The sequence below is a fragment of the Ursus maritimus genome, unplaced genomic scaffold, assembly GCF_017311325.1.
Source record: "Ursus maritimus isolate PB19 unplaced genomic scaffold, ASM1731132v1 scaffold_4, whole genome shotgun sequence".
Taxonomy (NCBI): Eukaryota; Metazoa; Chordata; class Mammalia; order Carnivora; family Ursidae; genus Ursus; species Ursus maritimus.
Genome location: NW_024426552.1, coordinates 39,492,892 through 39,513,762, shown reverse-complemented (window position 1 = coordinate 39,513,762; position 20,871 = coordinate 39,492,892). Strand labels below are relative to the sequence as shown.

General features: G+C 36.1%; 1 protein-coding gene across 1 annotated transcript in view; it reads right to left on the bottom strand.

Annotated features, from left to right (window-relative positions):
* Positions 1-20,871, bottom strand: part of EPHA3 (EPH receptor A3) — a 351,034-nt gene that overhangs the window by 124,978 nt on the left and 205,185 nt on the right. The window contains exons 4-5 of the mRNA XM_008704448.2: positions 3,642-3,797; positions 2,613-2,948 (exon numbers count right to left, since the gene is read on the bottom strand). Coding sequence (XP_008702670.1) covers positions 2,613-2,948; positions 3,642-3,797 — 492 coding nt within the window. The remainder of the gene's footprint in view (positions 1-2,612; positions 2,949-3,641; positions 3,798-20,871) is intronic.

The following is a 20,871-nucleotide window of genomic DNA, read 5'->3' as shown; positions in this document are numbered from 1 at the left end:
GCCAAAGCATCAACCCCATTTATTTTTTAATGTCTTGGCCTGCTCTTGGTTACCTTACCTAGATTCATTCACTGTATATATCTGGAACTATTAGTTTCCTGATAAATGCATTGTCAGAAAGCCAGAGGCCAATGATAAGATAGGAAATAAGGAGGTCTTGCTTGTTTTTATACGTTTCTGTTTGACTTAGGAGATAATTATAACACAGATTGATGCTCCTATTTTAAACCAGGTTGTAAATCAGCATGAAATATAGGATTTGAGAAAGCCATTTGCCACATAATTATAATTTCTTAAAATCCCTGTGTTCACTGAATATGAGAAGCTATAATCATGCAATATATAGCAACAGCATTACTCATCTTTTACTCTCATGGAAGACAGTTAAGCAAACGTAAGTTACAAATTTTTAAATACTATTAGTTACAAAGTTTAAATACCATTAACCGAAACAAAGCAAAAACATATGTTGTTTGGTGTGGGATGTAGCTTCCAGGGGGAAAAATACAGATTCAGTAAGCAAGATTAAAATAATGATTCAGCACACTTCATTTAAAAGTCATGTCTTTTCTACAAATAAAGTTTGTCACCATAAGAGAATGTAAAAGTGAAAGAGTTCCATCAATATAGGAGAGCAGAAGCAAAGTAGGAACAAAAGAGGGATGTGGAATCAGAAAGGGAGACATTTGCACATGGACTCTGCTGGGGGTAATATTCAAAATACCTATCGATGACATAGCATCAAGAAGGAGGAGTTCCAGTGCAAGGCTGTGAAGACCCCCTTTATGCCAGCATTTATCCTTTGGTTGCCAAATTAAGGGAGAGGATAGGTGGAGCTGAGACACTGGCTCTAGCAGACTACCCAGGGTACCTGAGAAGTGAACCCATACAGAGGTATTTGCGTTCACTCACCTGCGGAAGTAGTTAGAACTACTTTGAACTAGTAGAGAAGTAGTACACAATTTTAACAACCAGCGGAGTCATACTGATGCCTATTTACTGAATATTAGCCATGGGTGACATCTCTTAACTGTGCAACTTTGGTGGTTTAACTGATGTTCTTGAGAGAGCCAAGTGAAACCAAAATGGTGTCTTTTGGCTAGCTCTTTGGCTGCTATTCTAAGACCTTTCCCAGCTAAAGAGAGAATTTAGTCTGCTGTCTTTCCCTTCCCCTATGCCATCCAGTACTCCTTCTGCTATCCTCAGAGCAAAGGGCGAATGCCGGGAGACAGCAGAGGACTTCCAAATTTAAGTCAAACGCAGGTAACAGGCAAAGTTGACTCTCCATGCTGCCTTCCAGCTCCGGGGCAAACCCACCTGGGAGCAGAGCCGAGAAGCTCTAGTTCTAGTTGAAGTGTTCTCAGGGCACCATGCTGTCTCTTCCTTATCTCCCCTCTTTTGGCTCCACTATTTATTTGTGTATAAATGATGCAATGATATTTTTGCCTTGAGCTGCTTGGAATGTAGTATCCCTAATTATGGCATCTTAGAGCAACAATTCTATACAATGAATATCAGCTTAACTTTGCACAGGCTTTGTTGACTACAAAAGAAAACTGTTTATTTCTCATTCATCACAGTTATAAATAATGGAAACACTGTGATTGCCTTATCGCAAAGGGGTATCACTGGTGTCACATGTGTATACTTTGTCAAGTATAACCCTCCCATATGTTTGAGAGAATCACAACTAAAATCCCATAAATAATGTTGGACTACACAGTGTTTGAAAAACAAAACAAAAACACCAAAGCTATAGTCAAGAATTCATAAGAATTACATGGAAAGATTTAAGGGGTGATTGAGAGAGCGAGATTTACTAATAGTAAAGAGAACAGAAATGTTGTGGACGTAAAGCTAAAGAAGGGTGAGAAGTCTGCCTGTTGTTTAATTTTTCCATTCCATGTTAAAGGGCCTTGGCTTACAACCTGCCAATGTAGTATTTTGTTTTAATTGGAAAAAGATTGTCAATGGAAAATATAAAAGTCATTTATATTTGCAAAATTTTCAGATCAGTGATTTCAACTGTTCTCCACCAAGACCTCTTTTCACTATGCTTCTCCACAAGTTCCGTATTTTGAATTTTTATGTACAAATTATATCTATCAGATAAAATGGATTTATTTTCTTATATTTAATTAACTAGAGAATGATCTCAGTGAATAATACTCAGAGCTGCTGAGAAGCATAAAATAACTCAATAATGACATAAAAATATGGTATCATTATAACTAAAGTAAAGATATTTCTAGTTTTAAGTATCCTGCATAACCTTTTGCAAGCTAAGCTTCAATGTCTGTTAAATTCTTTGAAATATCAAAATGTGTCAAGGAGCCCCATAAGTACATCTCCAGTGTCCCAATTATTAAAAAGTTTCCAAACTGCAAAACAATAGATTAAACTAGTTCAAAATTACCTAATACATATGATTTATTCCAACTTGAAGAATTAAAATTGAGTTATTCAATGTAACATAACTGTCCAAATGTGACAGAAAATTCTGGGGCTCTTTCTAAAAAAAATTTTTTCCCAACCTTTTTTCCACTCCCTTTGTCAAAACCATTACTTGGCTCTGAGATGGCAGGAGTAGGAAGCATCCAGCACGTACTCACCAGCCTGGTTGGTTGTGATGCTGACTGCAGCGAACTGTCTTGGTGGCGAGCTCAGCTCTGACACCCCGTTAATGGCATCAATCTCAAAGGTGTAGTTAGTGTGTGCCAGGAGGTCTGTCACTGTCACTGTAGTGTTGGTGAGTCCAAACTGTCGAGGGAGGAAGCGGACATTGGGGCTGCATGGCTCACACTGTTTTATACTCCACCCACATTTTTTACATATGATGTTGAAGGTAACATCTTTCCGGCCTCCTGTGTCTAGGGGCCAACTCCAGTCCAGGATGACCGAGGTCTCGTTTATATTAGAGATAACATTTCTTGGTGCAGATGGAGGTCCTGCAAAGTAGTTCAACAAAGATTAATGAGCCTCACTTCTGTTTTCTACTACAAGGGAAATAGATAATTTACAATGGAACTGAAAGAGGTAAATAACCATCTTGTCTCTATTATATACTTTTAATTCGTCCTTCGAGGATCCATGAGATTATAGACACATGGATTCAAGAGCACTGTCCTCCCTAAACCATGAACGGGGGAGTTTTGACTCAAGGTTGAAGATACATTCTCATAGTCCAACAAGGGAATTTACTACTAAATTCAATGCCCTTGTGAATAGTTATGAAAACTTTACTATTAGTTTTATAAATCTTAGTCCTTTTTCCCTATGACCTATGACCAACACGTAACAAGAGGGAATAGAAATGTAAAAACACAAATCCCATGACTATAACCTCCCCTAGTCTGTCAAATGTAATACAAGATCTAAACCAAGATAAAGAAAATTCTCCTTCTTCCTGGGGGTCCTGTTGCAGGAAGGGCTTTAAAAACTAATTTGTTTTGCGTGATGAATGTTGCGTTTGTGGTGAGCCAAGCATGGAGAGTGAAGCAGAGAAAGCTTTCAATTTGCACATGGATAACGGAAGGAAATGGGCCAAATGCTTTAAAAAAAAGAATAAAGAAGCACAATAACAAGAAGAGAAAACAAAATAAAACAAACATGGAGGCATGGGTTGCAGCAAAACTACTCACGGGTACAAGCCATGGATGGAGGGTCTTTGTCTGCTCGGAAGTAATTATTCTCACACCTGCAGTTCACTGAACCATCTTCGTGAGTAGAACTGTGGGGTGGGCACTTGGCGCATTTCATATTACCATCCGAAGCCTTGTAGAAACCTGGTCGGCAAGCTACAAACAAAACGGCTCTTTTAAAATGCTGCGATAATTTTGGAAAATGTATTTTTGAAAATATGCAAAACAGATTTCAGGATGTTAGGGTATGCACTCATTAGGAATAAAAATCCATGTTTTTTTTCCTCCCAGAACTTACAGAAGCAAATAGTGTGGCCCAGTGTAGTTTCTCCACATATACATTTGAATTTGCACCAAATGTTAAGGGGGAAGAAACCCCCGAAGATTTAGATTATTTTGGCACCAGAGTGTGATGAAATTTCCAGCTCATGTTTTCACAGCTTTACTTGGCATTGAACTATTTGTGGAGAAAATACAGCAAAGCCATGTCATCATGTAGCCATTCCCTTTTAAAACATGATGCAATGGTACACTCTCTGTACTACAGTTAGCGCTGCATTACACACTCGGTCGGATTTTATTGGTTTCTGTGTGTACAACTCCATCTCCACAAATAGTAAGCAACTGAAACAAGAAATCGTGGGTTCGTTATTTTAAGATTCTTGATGCATGGTTCCCAGGAGCTTTTTTTTTTTTTTCCCCCTGCCTTGACAGTGTTATTCCTTAACCTCTACAGCAATGGCTTACACTGAAAATTTTCATGTATTTCCTTGCCTGTATCTCAAAAACATAGTGAGGTATAATTTCTATTTCAGTATAGTTCTTCTCTATATCTCAAATACATGGGAGGTATAATTTCTATTTAAACTGATCTACTTGTGAATTGTTACTAGATTAAAGCTTTTTTAAAAAAATATTTATTTATTTTATGGGTGCCTGGGTGGCTCAGTTGGTTAAGCATCTGCCTTCACTTCAGATCATGATCCCAGGGTCCTGGAATGGAGCCAGGAAGGGCTCGCTGCTCAGTGGGGAATCCTCTTTTCCCTATGCCCCTCTCCCTTTGCCCTTCCTCCCGCTCATGTTCTCTCTCTCTCTCTCTCAAATAAATAAAATCATAAAAAAAGATTTATTTATTTTAGAGAGAGACACCAAGATCATGACCTGAGCTAAAGTCAAGAGTCAGCCACTTAACTGACTGAGCCACCCAGATGTGCCTAGATTAAAGCTTTTTAAGAAAGTGTGCATTCATCTTTTTTTCTGCACATCTCTGAATGACATTTCTTTAATCCCAATGAACTGGTCATGAAATATTGATTTCAGCTGTCCATTTAGCATTCTTTATATATTTATTGCTTTTACGGAAATATACTTCTACTATATTATTTTTGTTTAATCTGATGTAAAATTCAAATGCTGTAATGTTTCATTGATCTAATACCAGAATTACATTGGGAAATGAAATCCAGGTGAAAATCCTACCAAGAAGTCTCTTGACATTATTTTGAGGATTAAATTCAGGATCCAGATTTTTTAAGTTTCCTCCAGATTATCTTTGGACTCAATGTTAATGCTATGTTGAGATTTGACGGCATAAAGCACTTGCATATAGAATATACCCTATAGGTTATCTTTATCACTGAATCCCAGAATTTTCCTATATCAACTTCATACTGTGAATAACAGGTTATTTGCATGCAAGTAAAGCCTGTGTGGACAAATCTTAACTTTTATAATCATTAAATGCATTTTGAAATGTAACACATTATATCCATAACAGTGGGTCTTCCTACCGAATGTTTCTTGAGATATATACTGCCAAGGGAAATCTACTGTCAAGACCCACAATTACAATAAATAAAGATGATAGCAATTGTTAACCTAGTCTTGCTGTTTTCTAGTTTCCACCAAGAATGGCTGCACTAGGATTATCTAAATCGAACAAGTTTTGGTGCCATATTGAGAGCCACTCAGATAAATTCTGTTGCCCTAACCAACCACGGATTAGGATTATAAACTTTTGAACAATGTTCTTGAGCACTGGTTAGAAACTACCACTTATATCTCATGTCATATTGCCTCAGGGGGAAATGATATAAAGTATAAACAAACTATGCACTTAACTTCTGGTTTCAATTTAGCTCATGGAGCACCTTTAAATTTGCAAGAGGGTAATGCCAACCGAGTCTTTAAAAGATTGAGTTGCAGTGTTTTGGTGTACTTGTTTTTTTGGTTGCTTGTAAGTTTATCTCTATGTTTTTATTTGAGATTTTGCGGCTTTTACAACATTTAGCATAAAGGCATACACTAAACACTCAATCGCTTTTTGTTAATATTATTAATGGCTATACTCTGGGATATTTAAGGAAAAGACAAGACAGTCATATAATCACTTCTTAGCTACAGCACAGGACTTCTAATAATAACTTGAAAGTAGTTAGAGTTAATAAACCTAGAAGTTAAGAATGTGACTCAAACTTGTAACTTGACTTTCTCTAAATATGATTCAATAACTTTAGATATAATAAAAGATAGGTAGACACATATATATTCGGTTTAATAAATCCTTGGCAAACATTACTCTTGTTCAGGCTTTCTGTTAGCCTTGAAGATACAAATGTCCCTAATTCTGTCCATCTTAATTAAAAAGGCCCTTGCAATCAAAAGCAGGCAACAGACATTTAACACAGACCACAAGGAGCAAGCATTCCAGTCTGACTGCACTGTTGGAAGGAACTACACAGAAGGAATCTCATTTGAGAAAGATTGGAAAATATAGTAAAAGCTGGCCTGTAAGTAGCATAATTAAATACACAAATATCAACAGGAGAAGACAAACTGTTAAGTAGAGGAACATGATGGGTACTATTGTTCACATACTAAACACCTAACCTTGCTTTCTGCTTGCTCATGGAATTTTGATTTTGTTCAGAATCTGTCTGCTGAGTACTTCTTTATACAGACGTAATGGCAAATAGTTATGGATGGCCCAAGTGATGGCCAAAAGATGGCCAAAAAGATACAAACAGAAATCTGATGAAAGTCTTTGAAATACTTTTATTTTTTCCTAAGAAGATGGTCTATATGTAATGGAAGCCTCTCTACCTACATTATTCCAGTACTGATTCTCCACATAATGGTTTAAATGTGACAATAAGTTAAAGACCAGGAAAATTAGATGTGTAAGTTAAAAGGCCAGGAAAATTAGATGTGTAACCTGCACTTGCTGTTTCAGTTAGCACCTCTCTCAAGATTTCTTATAATGTCAGAAAAATAACACCCTATTAGTTTAAGTCACCATGGGCAACTTTCTCATTTCTACAGCAGAAAGTATTTCTAAAGGATGTGAGACAAGCAGAGATGAATTTGAGAAGTACTAAATAGAATTATAGGCTAACCAAGCTAAAAAGATCTTAATAAGTCACACTGGCCAGTCTGTGTGCTGTACGTCTGAGGACCCAGAGCTCTGGGACTTCAGGTGACACACAGTTGGGACAGCCCCTACTCTGCATCTTCTGGTGCCTGGTAGCTAACTGATGGCCCTACTTCTCCAATTTGTTGATATTCATCAAATTACAACTGTATACAGAGTACAATAATAGATTCGATAACAACATCCTAAATTTTGTAGACATCTTTACTCTTTCTGAAAAACTTTCATAGTTACCATCTCAATTGAATCTCACAGCAGTTGCATTGAAACCATTGGGGGAGATATTAATCTACTCATTTTACAGAATGGATGATTGAAGCACAAACAGAAAAAGTAGCATGCCCCCAGATAATAAAGAATTCAATGGTATAATCCAAAAAAGCGATTTTTCTGCTGTTAATTTTGTATATATCACCTATTGAAAGCAAATTATTCTCTAGAACCATGAATTATTTTCCTACTAATTCTAAGCTGTTGTTATGACATTGAAGAATAGTCATTTAAAACTTATTTAATTAAACAAATGCAAGTCTTTCGTCATCTACTCCTAGTAAGAAACTATCTCACAAAGGGTAATGTTTTCTCATCATTCTCTAGGATTTTCTATCTATTTGATGTCTAATATTGTTATGCGGAGATGGGCAAGTATGTTTCTTATTGGAAGACCGGAGCTGTCAAATTCAGGATATGCAGGAGTCATTCAAGTAAGTTTTTCCTTTCTTGCTACCAGCAGGATCTTTAAATCTTCTACCGAAATTGTCCAACAAATTTGAGAATATGAGTGAATAATTTATATTCATTAATAATATTATACTGGTAGGAAACACTCTCTTTAAATGCATAAGGAGAAATCTTTTTTTTTTTTTTAAGATTTTATTTATTTGACAGAGATAGAGACAGCCAGCGAGAGAGGGAACACAAGCAGGGGGAGTGGGAGAGGAAGAACCAGGCTCATAGCGGAGGAGCCTGATGTGGGGCTCCATCCCATAACGCTGGGATCACGCCCTGATCCGAAGGCAGACGCTTAACCGCTGTGCCACACAGGCGCCCCATAAGGAGAAATCTTTATATAGCGTACTTATTTTTGAATTTTTTCCACCAATAAATAATCTCTCTTCTTTGCAGTCAATCAATTTGTGCTTAAACACCTATCTATCTATTATACCTTCTTCATCTTTCAAAAAAATCTTCCTGGAGGAATTTGAAACTTTACCTATAAGGGGCATAATACCTGTGTTTTAGTATCTTGCTTATAGTAATAAAAGCAATGACTGTAATCCGAAAGCACCTCCTTTCTCCTTGAATGCAAAACTAGTGATAAAACAATCCGCACATTTCTTTCATACAAATATTATTTCAGAGACTGAGAAGGTTTAGCATAAAAAAAATCAGCTAAAGGAATAGAGAGTAATGTTTTCTATCCTTTCATTACTCAAGGGAAATCTTAGTCAATTTATTACAGAATATCAAGGAAAAAAGAATAGACAAAATGGATACTAATTCAAATTTATTCAGTTTTAAGTTTTAAAATTACAAAAACATCTGCTAAATAGTTAAGTCCTTCCCTGGTGCAGACAAACTACTAAAGGAATATTCAACTAAGGTGGATCCACACATATTCAAAACCTCTGCCAAAACGACAGAATTCTGATTTACAGATTTCTTCCAGTAACCCACTATATGTGTTCTTCTCAAACACTGGTAAAATTATTTACAGATTTCAATCCCAAGGTAGTAAAACCGAAGAGAAACTAAACAGTTTCATGTCATTTGAGTGGAGGGAAATTACCACCTTACTGGTTGTGGTCCCAGAAATGTTTCATTCCCTTGCTTTAATGAAGAGTTTTGAAGTAGTTAAGTGTGGCAGAAGCTCTCATCTTTGATTTTGTGTTGATAAATCAAAGTAAGGTGAGCCATGAGTCTAAATTAATAACCATTAAAAGCCAGAGGTATCACTTCCTCAAACCCTGCTAGATATCAGCAGATTTACTAAGTAAGGAGACTTGTTCGTACAATGTTAGGATTTTGTTCATTCATTTTCCTCAGACAAGTATGTACTCATCTCCAAAATGACCTAGACACTTTATTGTGTCCAGTCTTACAGCGATAAAATCTACAATCCTAGCTTTGAAAAGGTCATATCCATATGGCATGGTTACTTTAGAAATGGATCTCCTTGCTCGAAAATGTGAGTGCTAAGATAATTTTTAATACAACATTTTTATGTTATCCTCACCAAGAAATTCTTTAATTTCTCTTCTTTTTATCCCAAGACTTCAAGTTGTTTTCAGCATCTTATAGGAAGAGCACTGGACTAGGAAGGAGGAAGGGCAGGTTAGCATCTAGTCTTTTCTGCTAAATAGGTATTATCTCAAAGTCACTGACTAAGGGTATTCAGATTTTAATGAGGTCGTTGGGATAGTGACTTCTGCTTCTATAAGTAAGTCTGAAGTTCCATCTGTGGTAATTACCATGTGCTCCCAGGTTAGACCCTGAGCAATATAGAGAGAGGAGTTACTTCCTATTCATTTTGTATGCTGAGTGTCTAGCACATTGTCCAGCACCTAACAGCTGATGAGATGCATTTCTGAAGTGAAAGAGTACCTTGAACCCAATTTTAGTCACTACACTTCTATTTTTTTTCATTTGTCAAGTGAAGGGCATTGATTGACTTATCTCTAAAAACTCTTCTCTTCAGGCTGACACTTTAAAAGTTAATATTTGGTGTACCAAAATTTGTAGGATTCCTAGAATTTTCTAAGTAGAAAAAAAAAAGTAGATCGAAGTATCTCCATCTGAAATGTACATAAAATCAAATATGGTTTTATTGTGCTATTGGTAAAGATGAAACTATGAAATAGGGAATTAGTTGTTTGGTGGTCAATTTATTTTTCAACCCATCCAATCATGAAATCAACATGCCCTTTGAATACATACCACTCTGATACAGAAAAACACTGAAAAGAGCAAAAATCTGTCATTTCTTTTTCAAGAATATTTCTTTCAAGTCAGAAGAGAACCTCCTTTCTTTGTCTTGTTGCCCTATGTGATTTTATCATTTCCGTGGTGAATTTTAATCCTTAAAGCAGTGAAGAGAGTGAAGATACTTCGATCTACTTTTTTTTTCCTACTTAGAAATTCTAGGAGGTTTCATCTTTTCCTTGCTAATCTTAGTTCCCCTAATCTAAGTGCCAAGTTAGTGAGAACATGCTAGCTCACTTACCGGGCAAACCCTAAAACTTATTGAAGAACCCCAAGATAAGCCACAATGGAACAAAAATGATAAAGCCCTTGTGAAATGTTAATTTGCTGTTGAGAAACACTAAAAAGTGTGAATAAGATAATAGAAGGAAGCCAAAATAATACCAATTTGTAGTGAATGAATTAAAAATATTTTGGGAATCTGCTGAGTCCATATTTATGAAACGGTAACAATAAAACAGGAACTAAATACTACAGGTCAATAGGTGGGTAAAAATAAAAAACAAACCATCAGCTTTGGAAAATAACAAAGAAAAAGTATGAAATAATATTTTGAGCACTGTGTATACAATGAATAATAATTATAAAAAAGCTTCAAGATAGAATCTTGGCCTTATTCCCAAAGCACATAGCATACTTTCCTCCAAGTCATAATTGATGGGTCTGAGCTACGCTGATACAGAGAATGGTTAAAGTTACCACAGTGAAAGGAGAACAAATGCACTTAGTAAACCTTGGTGGCTACTGTTGAAAGAAAGTAGACAGCCTTTCAATTGCAAAGTGAATTTGTCTCCAGTTGACTAATGTGGTTGACTTTTAAGAGAAAACATGGTCCTAATTAAGGGTTAAAAGGCTCATTTCAATTTGAATTAACTTTAAATTAAAAAATAAAGCTGTTGGTAAATAGGTCCCTTTTAGTATTCAGACTTTAGCTCCATAGACACAGGGCTATATTATCAATTCCCAGCCATAAACACAAACTAATGACCAGAACCAGCACTGACTAAACAGATGATTTCCTGGCCTTGCAATTCCAGGCCTGACAGGGTCTATTTGCCGGTACAAGGTCAAAGCAACTGTTTATACCCAAAATGAGCTGCACTCCACAATCTTACAGGAACTCTATTCTTTGCCATTTGAATAGAGGTACAATGCTTTGAGGCAAGGCTGAGGCATTTCAATACACTGGAAGTGGCTACGTTCAGTCATTAAACCCTGCCTGCAATGTGCAGCATTTACAAAGTGATCAAGTGTTTCCTTCTTCTGTTCCTTCCACTGTTCAATAAAAAAGGCCTAAGGCAAAATGCCACCACACCATTAAACACAACAGAATCAATCACAATCTGGTGTGGCTCAAAGATAGCTTCGTAACAAGACTTTATTGTGTTTGTTGTTGTTCCATCAGAATTAGCCAGACAGGTGCCAGTAAAACCGAAATATGTCTAATGCACATTGGCCACAAAGAGAATATTAAAACAGCCCCCCATCCCAAGGATGCTGAGTTTGGCCAGCTTTGCTGTTGTCTTCCACTTTCAGGGAAGCACTGTGAATCCTAAGAGGAGCACTGCTTGAGCTTTTCTGTCCTCAATTATCAATGCCCAGAGAATGCTACCCATTAACTAAGTTTACAAATTCACAGGCATATGTACGTAACGGACAGGTAAATACTAAAAGAGGGGAAAAGGAGAGAGAGAGGGGGAATATGAAAGAGAAAATCATTTTTATGGGATTTTATACGGTGAATATAAAATGCATAGGACCCAAATCTATACTCAGGGCATACTGAGAGACAGCCTGGAAAAGACTTCCAAGAATAGTGCCACAAGTCTTCTTTAGACCAGAATAGCACTGGAATGTCTAAGAGAACTATTTCTAGGAAGGAATTTTGGAGAAGGTAAATCACTTCTCTGTTTAAGAATTACTACAGGTTAGTGTTTTCCAGTCTGCCCTGGAACTGTAGCTACAGCATGGGGAGGTCATCAGTCCAATAAATACATTTGTAAACTAATTTTAGAATATAATTTCTATAATAGATTTGCAATCACCCAGAGTAGGACTTTGAGACACAAATCATGAAAACCTTAGATGTGATCTCCCAAGGATCTAATGCGTACGAACGCACAAAGAACAATTCGGTCCTGCGTGTGTTTATATACACAAAGCCATATTTATGATATCAGCAAATTAGAAAGAACAGAATGTCTCAGATTAGAAAGGTGGTTAAATTATGCCGTATTCATACATTTTTACAAATAAATTATGTTATATTCATACATTTATCTGATGGAGTTGATGTCTTGCATAGAAAGATGCTTATGCTATTTTAATGGGGAAAAAGCAGGATAAAATAATAAATATGTAATCCTGTTTTTAATTGTTTATCTATATTTTCTTATTAATGTTATCACTTATCTAATGACAAACAAAAACGAAAGAGGTTTTAGAAGTGAAAAGACTGTATCATGTACACACAAAAATATCACAACATTTCAGTCAATGAACACTCTGTGTGTGTGTGTGTGTGTGTGTGGTGTAATCTGAGCTTTAGGTACATGTCATGAAAGTAAGAAACTAACTATGCATATTATATGTGCGTGGCTTAGATTTATACATTAAAATCTCTCTCACTCTCACTCCATATGCACACATACACACACTCACATACACAGCCTCACATACACTCTCCCCATGGTTTTTATTAGTTCTTGTTTCTGTTATACTGCTCTAGGTGTTTCCTTTTTCCTCTCCTCTCTTCTTTAAAAAATGCAAAATGGGGGAAAATTATCGTTGACTGCAAATGTTGATAGCTCCACTAATGTGAATTTCACACTTTTGATCTCAAGTAAATATACCTCACTTGGGAACACTTATACAGAAAATAGCACAATTTTTAAAATCCAGGATTTAAAGGAAACCTATAAAAGATAGAAGACTCAGAGGAAAAACAAAAAAAACTCTGTGGATGCTGCAAGACACAATGCAAAAATATTTGTCATCTTACTTGTACTGTTAATTATCCACTCTCCAAAAGAGAAGATCACCATCTAGAATTTTGAAAAATGGTGACACCATTATATTTTATTGGAAGTCCTTTAGATCTACTTTACTTTCTAGGTAAGTTTATTTTAAAATAATGTCCATTTTTATTCTGAGGAAACTCCTCTGCAACTTTCAAATTTGTATCTTAACACTTCTGATAATCCTATCAGCTTTCCATCCCATTTTTACCTGTGAAATTTATTAAAATGACTGTTTGATAATATTGTGGTCAAAAAGTGATGGATTGAAAAGAAACCTATAATGTGTCATTTTTACGTTAAGTATTCACTTTATGATCATAAAATATTACCAACTAGAAGTGTGCAATTTAAAAGTATCCAATATTTGCTTTGAGTAACTTCATGGCTAACATTTGAAAGATAACGTAGAAAAAAATGAATTAGTGTAATTCTAGGGTCTCTTTTATCATGTATTTTTATGCTTATGGTAAATCTTTGCCCCAAGATTAAAAGGGGGATTCCTACTCAACATATTCTGAAATTTCATTTCCTAAGTGGGTAAGAATGAACTTCACAAAGAAAACATAAAAAGCAAATAGAAGCCCATGAATATATGCCCATGGGATCAACAAAACCATTAGCCAAATAAGTTTTTTGTAAAAATTTCAACCAATCATCTATTTTGAAACTGAGAGAGAAGACATAAATGTTCATAACTGTACGGCTAGCATGTCCATATACTGGAGTTTTACATAAAATTAGTTCCATCCTATTCAAGAAAAAATTATTTTTCTTCCTGCATAAGAATACGAAGTTTTCAAAGAAAAAAAAGTCACTATGAGGTTTCACATGCGTATGTCAATTTGCATATGACATATATGCGAATATATGTATGTCAAAATATGTATGTCAAATTATCATATGGTTTCACTCATTTATGGAACATAAGAAATAGGAAGATCAGTAGGAGAAGGAAGGGAGAATGAAGGGGGTAAACAGAAGGGGGAATGAACCATGAGAGACTGTGGACTCTGGGAAACAAACTGAGGGCTTCAGAGGGTAAGGGTGTGGGGGATTGGGATAGGCCGGTGATGGGTATTAAGGAGGACACATATTGCATGGTGCACTGGGTGTTATATGCAAATAATGAATCATGGAACACTGCATCAAAAACTGGGGTTGTACTGTATGGTGACTAATATAACAAAATAAAAATTATTTAAAAAAATTTAAAAATATATATGTCAAAAATACAAAATATCTCTCCGTAATTGGGGTAAAAATGAACTTCTCAAAATACATAGAAGAATCTCATGGGCAGGTGACATACCAATAGAGCATAGAATTTAATGGTGTTATGAAAATAAAAAGGGGTGGGGCATCTGGGTGGCTCAGCCGGTTAAGTGTCCAACTCTTGATTTTGGTCATGATCTCAGGGTGGTGAGAATGAGTTGGGCTCTGCACTGGGTGTGGAGTCTGCTTACGATTCTCTCTCCCTCTTCCCCTTCCCCTGCTCAAGCTCGGTCTCTCTCTCTCTCTCTAATAAATAAATAAATATTTTAAAAAAGAAGAAAAATGAAAAGACCAGGTTTGAATTCTTTAAAGGGGTTAATTTCTTAATATAGAGACAACCATTTTTTTTTTCTGCATAGGTAGTCTTTATTATCCAGAAGTTTACATTTGACTTAGGAGACAGATATATTGAATAAAAAGGATAAGAAGATTAAATGAACTTAAATTCATCTAAGAGGAAGGAAGAATAAAAGGGCAGAAAGAATGAAAGAAATATGAGAAAATATGACAGAAGAAATATTAAACTGCATTGCTTATGGCTGGCAAACATACATCACTTTTCTAGTACAAATAAGTGGGACACATGAGAAGTTTGGAACATAAGGACAAAGAACAAAAGTAGGGGGACATCTGCCACTTTTGTCCATTCTATTTGGTCATTTTACATAATTTCAGATTTGGTCACCTGTGCTTAGTGTTGTCACTATATTTGAAGGGAGAGGGTGGTGGGGAGTCACAAAGAGAAAGAAAAGGGGAGAGGGAGAGAAGGAAGGAGAAAGAGGTCTGTGTGTGTGTGTTTCTAATTAAAACCAGTGAGTAGATTTTGCAAGTGTTCTTTCAAGACAGAGATCATTATATATTCCACCCACCCTTTGGAATTATTATTTAAATTTTGTTGATTGATTTTAGAAATTCATTTAGGTTGACCGTCTTCTCATATTCTGCAAATTTAGGAATTTAGATCTTGCACACGAGGCTAGAGAGGTGATGGATGAGACAGGGGATGGGACATTAAGTCACATCTTATGCCAGCAAGCTTTGAAAACCGAGGCAGTGTAACATGTAAGTGATGAATCACTAAACTCTACACCTGAAGCTAACATTACACTGTATGTTTTTATTTATTTTTTTAAAGATTTTTATTTATTTATTTGACATAGAGACAGCCAGCGAGAGAGGGAACACAAGCAGAGGGAGTAGGAGAGGAAGAAGCAGGCTCCCAGTGGAGGAGCCTGATGCGGGGCTCGATCCCAGAACGCTGGGATCACGCCCTGAGCCGAAGGCAGACGCTTAACGACTGTGCTACCCAGGCACCCCTACACTGTATGTTAACTGACTGGAATTTAAATAAAAATTTGGGGAAAACAACAACAACAACAATAACCCAGGCAGATTGCATTACCAGCTTGCAGCACCTTCCCCAGATCTAACTACTTGAAGAAAATAGTTCTCACCTCCATGTAATATAATAAATACCATTTACTGAAAATCTCCTCCATGTCTAGCACTGCACTTGTACTTCACTTCTGTACTTACAACGATCATGTGAGACAGGTATTATCTACTTTTCCTGAGGAGATGATTGTGGCTTAATGATATTAAGTGCATTGGCTGCTTATCCCTCTATTAAGTGTTGTAACCAGAAATGAAAAATAAGTCTGAGGATTTCCTAGACACAGATATTTATGGGCTTTGTATCCGCTGCCTTCTCATTCTGTAAAATTTAAAAGCGATCACTAAAGCCGGGTCAGCAGTGAATCCAGCACCCTAAAATTAATGCAAAAAATGCATACAGTGTGACTATAAAGATAGTAGGCAGGTCTTACAGGGCACACAGAGAAATTGCTTCCCTCATTTTGTTGAAGTAACGGTGGATAGTAGTTTTCTTCAACAATATCTTAGGCCTATGTCTAACCAGGTGAATGGTTCTGATGGAGGAAAATTCTAGTCACTAGGAAGAGGGAATGCGTCATTGTTGGTGGTCTACGAGAAAGGTATTTGTGAGCTGGATGTCTTTGCAGAGGAGTGTGCCTGCTCAAAAGAGAATACATTTTCTACTTTCTCTGTGTTATCAGCTGAAACAAGGAACCTTATTGTGTAGGGGGGAAAAGGCATACCCTTAAATAGTTTCTAATCAAAACCTAAAAAGGCTAATGCAATTCCACTTTATTGCTTTAGTTTTCTGGACATTTAGAACTCTCAAGAAGCCTAGGAAAGTAAAATATTCAACTTTATCTATCATACAATTGGTAGGTGATTTTCACTAAAATATAACATTATATTTGGAGATCTTCAAAGTGTACATTGAAGAGTAACTGCTCAGGATACCAACAAGAGTGGAAAAAAACCTCCCAAAAAACCAAGAAAACACTTTTCCCAAGACATTGGGGTAGATGTGATGCACTTCAGAAAAGACACCTAGCCGTCTTCCTCACGGCTGCCAGTCTGTACTTGTCACTCCAATTGTGCATGAGGTCCAACTAAGTAAAAACAGATTTAGAGACCAGTCAATTTTTTATTAATTAGGACTGGAAAACATATATCTAAAATGCCTGCACATAACTTATAACAGCTGGATCCATACCCTTTTCCTTGTGAGGAAATCTTGGTTTCATAGTACCTTCAGTTTATTTGATGATATATGGTAGCGAGCTATACTTAAAGCCCACAGAATGGGAGAATATATTTGCAAATGACACTACAGATAAAGGACTGGTATCCAAGATCTACAAAGAACTTCTCAAACTCAATACACGAGAAACAAATAAACAAATCAAAAAATGGGCAGAAGATTTGAATAGACACTTTTCCAATGAAGACATACAAATGGCTAACAGACACATGAAAAAATGTTCAAAATCATTAGCCATCAGGGAAATTCAAATCAAAACCACACTGAGATACCACCTTACGCCAGTTAGAATGGCAAAAATAGACAAGGCAAGAAACAACAATTGTTGGAAAGGATGTGGAGAAAGGGGATCCCTCCTACATTGTTGGTGGGAATGCAAGTTGGTACAGCCACTCTGGAAAACAGTGTGGAAGTCCCTTAAAAAGTTAAAAATTGAGCTACCCTATGATCCAGCCATTGCACTACTGGGTGTTTACCCCAAAGATACAGACGTAGTGAAGAGAAGGGCCATATGCACCCCAATGTTCATAGCACCAATGTCCACAATAGCTAAATCGTGGAAGGAGCCGAGATGCCCTTCAACAGATGACTGGATTAAGAAGTTGTGGTCCATATATACAATGGAATATTACTCAGCTATCAGAAAGAACGAATTCTCAACATTTGCTGCAACATGGACGGCACTGGAGGAGATAATGCTAAGTGAAATAAGTCAAGCAGAGAATGACAACTATCATATGATTTCTCTCATCTATGGAACACAAGAACTAGGAAGATCGGTAGGGGAAGAAAGGGATAAAGAAAGGGGGGGTAATCAGAAGGGGGAATGAAACATGAGAGACTATGGACTATGAGAAACAAACTGAGGGCCTCAGAGGGGAGGGGGGTGGGGGAATGGGATAGACCGGTGATGGGTAGTAAGGAGGGCACGTATTGCATGGTGCACTGGGTGTTATACGCAACTAATGAATCATCGAGCTTTACATAGGAAACCGGGGATATACTGTATGGTGACTAACATAATATAATAAAAAATCATTAATTTAAAAAAAAAAGAATGTGATAAGATATATCAGGCAAGTAGAAAAAAAATTATGTACGTGTTCCATTAGGTGCTGAATGCAGAAATACATAATGTAATATGTGAAATATATACATAATATGTAATTATATATGTGATTAATAGTAATCATAAATTGTACTTAAAAACTAGAAATAAAGCCTCTAAGTTTCTTCTAAACATTTCTTTTGAAAAAAAATTCTTGAATTATGTTTAAACAAATATCCCCAGGATAAAAGAAAACATACCGTATATTTCCTAAAGAAAACTTGTTTCCTAAGCGAAGATCTTAAGTTAGTTTAGAACAAAAAGGAGTAGGTGGATTTCCAATTGAATAATAATAACTATAATATGTATACCATCTAACCTTAGAAGTGAGGACTATCATTTTCTGTGATACATACAAAATACTACAAGGTTTGTGTGATATGCACAAGACAGAAGCAAAAAGTGGCCAACAGATCATTCTGGGGTGAAAGCCTTGAGGCAAGAGTTTTGAGAGTTTGTATAGCCGAAGCAGAGAGCCCCAAATCAGTCTGGGGAGGTATGCAGACAAACCAGGACATTCAGGGCTGTGAAGTTTATATTAAAGGTTTGTTTTTATGTAGTAAGTGCTGTGGGAAGTTACTGAAAGGTTTCATGCATGAGGCACACCATAATCAGATTTACATTTCGAAGAGATCATTCTTGCTCCTTTGGGACGGATACATCAAAAGGAGTCAAGAATGGAGTAGACAGGGACTACTAAAATAATCCAAATCAGAGATGTTATAACATAGATAGAGAAATAGTTATGACCATAAGAAGGAGTGTATTCATTTGAGATATATTTTCTAGATAATACTGACAGATGTTGGAGACAGAATAGATGCAGAACCTAAGGTGGAAGAATCCATAAGAACTGGCACCTAAGTTTCTTGTTCAAGTTGTTGGGTGCTGGTCCTATTTTCTGATTTAGGGAATATATAAGTATTCCCTATATAGTGAATATATAAGTATTCCCTATATAGTGAATATATATAGTGAATATGTAAGTAAGGACACACCACTTAAGTTTGGATATGTTGCATTGAGTTAGCCAAGTAAGCATTTGTTGTATTAAACTGTGTAGCATTTATCACACTTGTACTATAAAAAACTGATTCCAATAATTTCATGTTAAGAAAAATGCCAACTTAAGTCTTCTCTGTCATATAGGCTTTTGTTTATTGACAACAGATGAAATTGGTTATGAAAAATATGGGTTTCCAGAGAAGCCAACATGATTAAGCAACCCATAGTTGTTGTTGTTGTTTTTTTAACGTAAAAACATTACAATAAAATATTGGTGGAGAAAGCTTCCAGGTCACAGACACATTAGAAAAACAGTGTCTTTACCGAGTTGGGTGATTCTTCTTCTCAGAACAGAATATTGATTTTGATTTGCGAATGAACCAGATACTTGGATTCAAAACCAGAAAACCATCGTTCCATGGACTCCAACATTTGCCTGATTTTGCTAATATACACTATTTATCCCAAAGCAAAAAAGGAGAGAATTTATGAGCAGATCAACAAAAATATACCATGACTATTGAACCAACAATTTAAAATGCAAAGTCAATGCTGGAAAATCAATAGGAGTTATTATTTTGATGTGGATATTATAATTGTAGGAACACAGTTTTGGACTGCTCAGGTTCAAGTCTTGACTCCGTCACTTACTACCTATGTAACTGAGCAAGTTACAAAGTCTTTTCATATCAGTTTCTCTGTATCTATAAAATGGGGACAGAAAAAGAGTCCTACCAGGATTTTATAGGAATTAAATGAGAGCATAGTAAGTTTCAAATACATATTAGAAATTAATAAATATTAATATATATTTACATAAGTAATTAAACATACATAATGTACATAAACATTTCTAAAATCTATGGCATAAATCAATAGATTTCTCATGTATTTGAACTATTAAACCACATTTGCCTTTTCTTAATTTTCAACTTTTGAGATGTATTAGGTGTTTGTTTCTCCTTAAAATATGATTGCAACATCCTTCTCCTTTAAAATTCTATTTTTTTTTCTAAAGGATTCACAAAAATATATCATAAGAAAGCACCCTCTTGCCCAAGTACATTACTGATATATATTCAGCCAGTCCACTGCACCCAATATTTCCAACTATATCTTTGTGACACTGGAGATTTCCATAGATACCTCATGTCTACACAACTTTTTATTTAAGACAGACAAACCAAAGCAGTGTTTTGCCCTTGGTTCTTTGTTGATAGCCAGCCCATCTCATTACACACTCCTAATACCTTTATCCTCCTTTGAAATCCTTATATTTATTGGTGGAATGACCAACACAGAATGGGTCCCCTCAGAGGTAATTGAAATGATTTCTTCCAATTTGTAGCTCAAAGCCTCTTTGCTTCTTTATTCAGATTCATTCTTCCCACCCCCAATACTGGCAGTTTTTTATTTATTTATTTTGGCTGCCATATGCACTAGCAAACACTTACAAACTTGGCTGACTGCTCTCCACATCTTGTCCTCACTTCCTGAAGGATCTTTCTTTTACTGAGCTTCAAAATAAATCTGACTTTGAAATTCTTTAGTTTTCCTGAGTCTTACTTCTCCGTAAGTACAGACTGTTGCTAAGGTGATACTGATCTTTTTAACTTTCAGCCACTTGTCCAAATCTGTATCATGTTGGCACTGACCAATGTCTCCCCTGTCTGATAGCTTTTATGACAGTTAATGAGAAGTAAAAGACTAGAGCTATTAGTCCAAATCCTAGGGGATAAGTGTCCAGATTACAAAACCACATTCACATATGGCAATAATTG